This window comes from Poecilia reticulata, linkage group LG4 (genome assembly GCF_000633615.1).
Source record: "Poecilia reticulata strain Guanapo linkage group LG4, Guppy_female_1.0+MT, whole genome shotgun sequence".
In the NCBI taxonomy this organism is placed as follows: domain Eukaryota; kingdom Metazoa; phylum Chordata; class Actinopteri; order Cyprinodontiformes; family Poeciliidae; genus Poecilia; species Poecilia reticulata.
Genome location: NC_024334.1, coordinates 23,505,775 through 23,514,070, shown reverse-complemented (window position 1 = coordinate 23,514,070; position 8,296 = coordinate 23,505,775). Strand labels below are relative to the sequence as shown.

The 8,296-nt window shown below is 42.1% G+C and overlaps 1 protein-coding gene across 4 annotated transcripts in view; it reads left to right on the top strand.

Moving 5' to 3' along the window:
- Positions 1–7,894, top strand: part of atp8b3 (ATPase phospholipid transporting 8B3) — a 29,282-nt gene extending 21,388 nt beyond the window's left edge. For 3 of the 4 annotated variants that reach the window (XM_008407125.2, XM_008407124.2, XM_017304564.1), the window contains 11 exons: positions 196–363; positions 585–696; positions 795–870; positions 977–1,100; positions 1,948–2,134; positions 2,248–2,471; positions 2,545–2,628; positions 2,726–2,950; positions 3,557–3,695; positions 3,923–4,053; positions 4,860–7,894. In XM_008407125.2, coding sequence (XP_008405347.1) covers positions 196–363; positions 585–696; positions 795–870; positions 977–1,100; positions 1,948–2,134; positions 2,248–2,471; positions 2,545–2,628; positions 2,726–2,950; positions 3,557–3,695; positions 3,923–4,053; positions 4,860–5,054 — 1,665 coding nt within the window. In that variant the 3' untranslated portion in view covers positions 5,055–7,894. Of the gene's footprint in view, positions 1–195; positions 364–584; positions 697–794; positions 871–976; positions 1,101–1,947; positions 2,135–2,247; positions 2,472–2,544; positions 2,629–2,725; positions 2,951–3,556; positions 3,696–3,922; positions 4,054–4,859 lie in introns of those variants that run through there. The other variant, XM_008407126.2, reaches the window with a different exon arrangement.
- The last annotated feature ends 402 nt before the right edge of the window (positions 7,895–8,296 follow it).

Below are 8,296 nucleotides of genomic sequence, written 5' to 3'. Positions count from 1 at the left end.
TATCATAAAGTTGATGGATTAAATGTTACATTATGTTGAATATTTCAACAAGTATAAATACTTTAATAAGGTAAAATATTAGTATTTAGTGACGAGTCTGATTTTTTTTTTCCTGCCTGTTTGCCTTAAATGTCGCACCACAACTGAACTGAAGTGCAGCCTGTTGTAAAATCTTATTAACTCATCTTCTGTCAGCTGTTTGCCGAGGCCTGTCTGAGGACGCTGTGTGTTGCGGTTCGATCTGTTCCTGAGGCATTGTGGGAGCGGTGGAGTAAGACTCTGGCCCTGTCTGCTGCCATGGCGACCTGCGAGCGTGACACCCTACTGGAGAAGCTGTACGATGAGATGGAGAGAGATCTGCTGGTGCCCTTTTTCTCTGTCTCTTTCCATTTGAAAACATGTTATTGATCTAACCAGCAATAATAGCTTGATTTTTTAAAATTTTTATTATTATTATTCTGAGCAATTTCAGCATTGTTTTTCGAGAAGGAAACTTTTTCTTGTAGCATTTAAACTCATTATTTTGAAATCCGCCATAAATAAAATGGGGGAAAAAAAATTCTTAAACGTAACCAATGTTGTAGCTTCTGGGAGTGACGGCAATTGAGGACCGGCTCCAGGAGGGAGTTCCTGAGACAATCGCTCTTCTTCAAGAGGCTGGGATTAAAGTATGGGTGCTGACTGGAGACAAAAAAGGTATTGGGAAAATTCATGGCAGGAATGAAAAAAAAGAGAGATAACCGTTCATTAGGCTTCTGTTTTTTCTTCTTAACTTCTACCGCATGTGCCTTCAGAAACCGCAGTGAACATCGGATACTCTTGCAAGCTGCTGCACCCTGAAAGCAGATTATTGGAGTGGCAGGAACTCAGGTCTGCGTTCATACACGAAATATAAAATGAAAGCAAATAGCCCAGGAACACTCACACGCACATGTTCTTGATATCCCATTGATCATTGTTTGTTTTGCTCATGCAGGCAGATTCTCCAGTCTGCAGACCCACAGGTCAGCTTCTTCAAAGCCAAGCAGACAGAGCTGTGGGCTACACACAAGGAGATGGCAAGAGCAAAAACTTCTGTGGTCCTCACCGGATCTGAACTGGTAAACTGCAGCCTACACAGTAAATAAAAAACATATAATATTTTCATAGATCAGGTTTTTTTTTCTGTGATTCTCTATTGAAAACGTGCATTGTTTTAGATACGCGGGGTTTGAAGGCATGCAGAATTCGATACACGTAGTTTACCTTGTACTTATTTCAAAGGGGATTTGGAAATGTTCAAAAATCCAACAAAAATGTATAATTTTTCACTTGCCAGAACTCGTACTCGTCACACACAAACAAAGTGAACAATGATTTTAAGGTCTTTCTTGATTTAACCATTGTAATTTAAAGAAAAAAACATTGGATAGAAAATGTGATATTCGGAATACAATGTCAAAAACTGTCAAGAAAACAATACCTCAAGCACATTCAGCTGGTGAGTGTGTCAAGCTTGTGGTCAGGAGTGGTTTTCTTGTAATCCGAAGGTTGTTGGTTTGATTTCAGCTTCTTCCTCTTGCATCTTATATATAAAAAAAAAATAATATTTGCAAGTTGCCAAGTCATAAAAATGTCCCTTTCTCACCATTTGTAGTTTAAACTTTAATAAAACACTAATCTAAAACACATTTGCAAGTTTCTGGTGAACTCAGAAAACCTTTTTGTCCCCCTGAGTGCTGTTCTCCACCAGCCTGCCTCCTTCCCACAGCAGCTCTGCTGGAATTTGATATTCAAAGAGCATTTTTATTGGATGCAACATTGGTGACTTTTACTGAATACAAAATGAGACATTTTCCAACCTTCGCTTTTTACTACCGAGCGGACCTATAAAAACCTTTTTTAGTGCTTTGGCCAAGTTTTTTATGTCAGTCAGTTTCTAAGCTGCTTGATTGTGTCTGTCCCCAGGCAGAGTTTGAGGAGAGACCAGAGTGGGGGGCGTCCTTCATGAGCCTGGCGGAGCAGTGTCAGTCGGTGCTGTGCTGCAGAGTGACGCCTGCTCAGAAAGCTGAGATTGTGAAGTTGGTCAGGAAGCACACCGCCTCCATCACCATGTCCATTGGTGATGGAGCCAATGATGTTAACATGATCAAGAGTAAGTCTGTTCAGTAGCAGATGGTTGTTCATGGGGAAAAACAAAGAAAATTACTGCACTAATTTTGCTGTGTTTATCTTACTATGTTTTCCACATCGTTCCATCAACACCAGCGGCTCACATTGGAGTGGGGCTGGCTGGCCGGGAGGGAGGTCAGGCCGTCCACAACGCAGACTTTGCTGTGTCCCAGTTTAGATTTTTGCAAAGACTGCTGCTGGTCCACGGTCGCTGGTCCTATCGCCGCATCTCCCTCTTCCTGTGCTACTTCCTGTTTAAGACCTGTGGTTTTGCTCTTGTGCACATTTGGTTTGGGATCCTCAATGGCTTCAGTGCTCAGGTTAGGAACACACTCACAAAACCGTGTGACATTATGTCTCATGACGGCGAGACCAACCATAATTTCCCCACAGTCTCTGTACGAGACGTGGTTCATCGCTCTCTACACTGTCTTCTACACTGCAACGCCGGTGATGTGCATGGCTTTCTTTGAACAGGTCAGTCAGATTTTTATTTTATTTTTTTTTGTCAACCACACAATAGGATAAATCTGAAAATTATTAACAGCGACCGCTGCATATTTTTGTTTAATAGGATGTGAGTGCAGAGAGCAGCCTGAAATTGCCTGAACTGTACAAGAGTGGGCAGAAGAAGGAGCTCTCCAGCCCTAGAAAGCTGGTCACGTATCTTCTGTATGCGGTCTACATGTCTCTTGTTCTCTTTTTCATCCCATGTGGAGTTTTCTACAACACGGCCTATGACTACCAGACCATGGCGGTCACTGTCTCGATGGCTGCGACCTTCGCTGTTACAGTTGAGGTCAGGATCGCTTTTTGCCAAAAGTAACGGGGACATTCTCACACTTTGCTATGTTACAGCCACAAGTTATTTTTATTGGAATGCTATTCTTTCCGTGAAGTAAAGAACAATTTTTAAGCAGATAGGAAAGCATAGAAAGATTTAATTATGTTTTTTTTTTTCTTAGAAAAGAAAAAGAAACTGAAAAGTGTGCCAGCGTAGCCAGTTCCCTTCAAAGGCCACTATTGCTAAATAAAAGTCCTACAGCATTCAGTTTAATCTTAGTGTAAATAAAACAGGTCGAGGAAGAGCTTTTCTCTCCTCTTTGTCTGTTTTTAGCGTTCAACTGTATTGATAACTTGCTGTTCGTTTCTGGCAGATTTTATGTGTGCAGTCACAAAATATTTTATGCATCATTTGTGCATGCTCTAAATACTTATACAACTAAACCCCCTCTCTCTGTTAATATCTGCAGTAATGTAAAGTTATCTTCTTCCGGATTTGAATGTCCCACATTAAAAATGAAATGATAAAAAAATTTTGTACATGTCTTTTTCACAGGAAGCGTCTTTTTGCCCTACACATAAATCCAGACTCATTCTTCTTCGTTTGTTTTCTTCTTGTCAGATTGTGATACTGACCAAATACTGGACAAAGTTCAGCATTGCAGCTCTGTGCGTCTCGGTGGTTATGTTCTTCATCTGTAGCAGAATCACACACAGCACTCGCCTTTTTCAGAGCTCGCCCGCCGACTATTTCTTCCTTGGTATTTTTTGCAGTTTTCAGATTATTCTCATTACTAATTTAGTTTTTAATTATGCCTGGTGTTACTCTTAAGGTGCATCCACAGAACAATCACGTACAACGCAAAGAATAAGCTAAAAAGGAAAAAATGTTGTTTTTCTGTAATTGTTTTGATGCTCGTGGATAAATTGGTTGATTTGTTGGTATTCCAGCGGCCGGTTTTGACTGCTGTGGTTGTTTTCCCCCCAGGTGTGTCTGAAAAGGCCTTCATTGATCCAGTGGTGTGGCTCACAGCTTTGCTCACAGCTTGGGCTGCTGTTCTGCCCTCGGTTACGTCTCACGCCTTCAGTGTCATTCTCAGTGTGCACAACAAACACAAGGTGGGACATCTTTGGGTAATTTTTGAGAATACACAGCAGACTTTTCAATAGAAGATCAAGAGAAAAGTATCACAGATTTTGCAAATTCTGATTTTTGTTCATGCTTGTAGCTTGTTGTTCAAGGTAATTTCCATATGAAAAGTTTAAAAAATGTGTGAAGAAGCATAAAATAAAGACATTCATCAGAAAACACAAACAAACATCGCTAGAAGGTAATCATGATAGAAATGGAAAAGTAGTTAGAAATCAATCTGTGGATAATTTGGCTCTAATTTAAAGAAAGAAAAAAAAGTTTGTACCGTGGCTAATTATTGTGGGAAATCATGAAGGAACAACATTTGGAGAGACTGGTTGCTGATTTATTGATAAAGCAGCGGACGTCAGCGGACATTTTGTTCTGAGGTGATGCACAGAAAAAGTCAAAACTTCAGTTGGATACGTTTTCTTACCTGAGAAATTGTGCTCACAAACAACACCCACGGTCTCTTGATGCTCCTGCTGCTTACTCACTACTGTTCAAATGATCTTGTAAGCTGTGGCAAGAAGTGTGTATTCTTCCTTCACCTTCAGGCTCTTCCTTCCCTTGGCGTTATGTTTCCAACTTGACTTCAAGGAAAAAGTATTTCGAACAACAACGCTCCTGTCTTTGCGAACGAGGAAAAAACCTGCCTCCTTCACCTGTTTTTATTTTTTGAATCTCACACACTTTTCTTGATTTGGGGAAAGTAAAAATTGCTAGTCTGCTTTAGAGGGTGTTGGTTTAAAAAAAAAAAATCCCTGATCTGTTTTTCTATGTATATGTGCAGATACACAACTCATCCCCTCCTCCAGTGGAGCTGAGGTCAAGGTTTGCAAGAGGGTCATCACTCCGTCGGTCATCGTACGCCATCTCTCAGGGAGCCGCACCTGGACGCCTCATTCATTCAGCGACTAGCATCCACAGAGCAGAGGCGTTAAAGGAAGAGAAAGTATCTACAAGTAAAAAGCTATGTGATATTTGAGGTCAAAGTCTAAGCAATGCTTCTGCGTGGTGGTGTGCCAAAGTGCTTTCAGACTTTCTATTTCTGAGTCAGAGTAGATACAACGTGAGATAAGAAGTTGAATGCGGTGCCCCACAGAGGGCCTGGGAACTTTTTATCTGTCACAGAAGATCCGATGCAGGCTTTGCAGGTGAACAGGTGTAGAACCCTGAATAACTTTTCAGTCAGGTTAATTTATAATTGATTAGTGATCAGTCCAGTCTGCATTCACTCTACTGAAGCAAGAACAATTTGTTGCAGAGCTGTGGATAATAAGTCTTGTAGTAGAGTGCTGGTCATTCCTTCGCCATTTTGTATCTTTAAAATTTTTTTTTATACATTTCATGACATTTTCTGCTACAAAATGGAGCTGCCAATCGCAAAGACCTCACTTACTGACCGTGCATCAATTTGTACCTGCTGGGGTTGACAACTGATGGCTGAAAGTTGCTGGACGTCATTTACAGATATTCTGGTTTGATTAGGAGTTATAATCCGCCATATGTTAGCAGAATAAACTGACCTGATCGTGGATCAGAACCAAAAGTAAAAGGGATTAGGATGCAATATATTTTCAGTTAGTAATACAAGATTAAATAAAATCCTGCACACAATTTTTATTACAGTTTATCTCTATAATTTATGAAAATACTTAACAAAAAATAGATGGGTTATGATTAAAGAAAATAGAGATAAAATGGCTTGATTGCAGGTACAAAATGGCAATGGGAGTGGATTAAATTGTGTGTATAGATAAGAAATCAGAGTAGAAATTGGCAAAAAGGCAAAATGACCAGGAACTATTGCTGTAGCTCCTCTGCCTTGTTTGTTTGTGTTTATAAAGATCAATTTAAAGTCAGATTAGCTACCATGATTCCATTGTTTCTGCATGAGTAGTTAGTAATATTTCTAAAGTTTTATTGGAAAACCGTAATGTTAATTGTCTCTGCATATACAACTAAATCTCTGTATTTTAAAGGGGAGTATATGGCATTTTAGTATAATTCATTTAGCCCCGTTTTACTAATAAAACTATTAGAGAAAACGTATTTACTTGTCTTTCAATCAATCCACACACAATAAATCAACAACCCCACTTTGTTTTACAATTGTTTTATTTGTTAATTTATTTCAAAACACGCAATTTTTTACCCATATTATCCTTTTTAAGATTTTTTTTATTTTTCTGTAACAGTTATTACTCAGGTTTTTTACCTTCTCAAGAGTCTCAGCTAGAGTGAAACTAAAAGTCCTCCACAGGCTCTCCGGCTTCTGCAGTGGGAGGAGGATGGGAGAGAGGCTTTCTGGTCAGACGCGAGCGGGTCGCTTCCCCGTTTTTCTACGCGAGCGGGATGTGTGTTTGTGTCCATGTCAGACCAGGCTATGGGTGTCTACATGTGTGCGTTTTAAGTGCAAGATGTGGAATGTCCCACATGGCCGGGTAAATCACAAGACCCGTAGAGCAGCCCAGAAAGATGAGTATTGTCTTCCAGGTTTGGCAGCCAGATTGTCACACCTTTGATTTCATCTTTGGTTTCAGAAAATGAAAGAAAAAGAAAACACTCTCAAAGGGGCAGATTCACCCTCTGCAGCATGTGCCTATGTCTGTTTGTGTATCTGTAAGTCTGACCGAGTGCAGTACAAGCCACCGTCTCTCCAGACGACTTTGTAAACTCGAGTAGGAACAATGTTAAGTGTCTTTGCATTGATTGTGGCCCTTCCTTGGCGCTGGGGGACAAAGACAGTCAAACATTGTGGGACAGTGGAGCCATGACAAGTGGAAGGGAGAGGGGGGTGGGAAAGGAGGAGGGTCAACTTGCAAACATCAGCACGGGGCTCCATTTTGGCATCAGTGGCAGTTTGGGGCTTTTGTAGTGAAAATACGGGGTGCTGCAGTGCCGCTTCATCTCTGGCCGCTCAGGGCTAAAACTAGCTGAGCGACTGGTGCTGCTTCACCCTCGTTCAGCTCATGAGACGGGCGGGATGAACAGAGGTGAAGGGTCAAACAGTGAGTGCTAAAATGTAGAGTGGGGGTGGCCGGGGCTTGAGGGTTATACACTCTGACCCAGCAGCAACGATTAAGATTGGGGAGGGTCAGGTGTTTGCATAGTTCTCTGTGCAAAAGCCACCAACCGGAGCCATTTTTATTTCCTCGCGGCTGGCTACATCATCATTAGATCAGCGGGAGTCGGGCGGTGGGTGATGGGAAGCATGGTCTTTGCACCGCAGCTCTCTGTTTTTTTTGTACTCCTCCATAGAGGCAGGAGATGAGGCAGAGCGAAGAGCGAGAGAGGGTGAAGAAGTGAGAGTTCTGCCAACAATGGGATGAAAGATGACTATATCTGAGTGAATGGGGGGGGGGACGAGAGGGGGCAGTCGTTTGGCAGTCGCACACTGCAGTTCGCCACGATCCAGAGAGCCTCTTCTCCCGTGATTTTTGCTCTCCTATCCTCCCCTTCCTCCTTCCCACTGGCCTGCCCTCTCTCTACCTTTTTTCTTGTTTTGAAACTGATTGTCTTCTACCATCACAAAGACACTTGGTTCTGATTGATTAACAGGTAACAGAAGAGGGAGAGCACAGTGTGACTGGGGGTGTCTCTACATCGGCCCCGCCAGGGCAACCCGTCGAGTCCGGTCACGAGACGTCGCCCCACGCGACATGCTGTTTGACAGCAAAACGCGGGAAACGCTCCGGGCCGGACGCCGAGTTGCCACGTGGTTCCGCTGTCGGTTGGTCAGTCAATCGGCAAGAAATGGTTTGAGATTTTTGCATGACAAATATTGCAACCCATAGCAATGGAACGTAAAATAGAAAAAAAAAAGAGAAAAAAACACCGTCTTCCACAAAGGTACAAATGAACACATTTACACAGATTGAAGAAAAAGCATGTAGACAAAACATACAGGCATATTCAAGGCCGCTCGGATCGGTGTGTGTCCCTCTGATTAACTCCAAGTAAACATCCAGTCTTTGGAAAAGCAGGACACACATTCCGAGACCCGAGTGTGGACCACGAGCTGAGGAATGAAGATTGAATGCTATTGATTAGGGAGGAGACAAGTTTGACCTCCCCCAGCACACACTGCCCCCTACTGTCTGGATTTATATACATCAAAGAAACATTGGGGGGGAAAGGGGGAAGGGTTGCAACAACACATGCACACAACCAGTGAATCCAACAGTGACGGAAAGTCTAAAAACAACAACCCCTCCAACGCCTAAA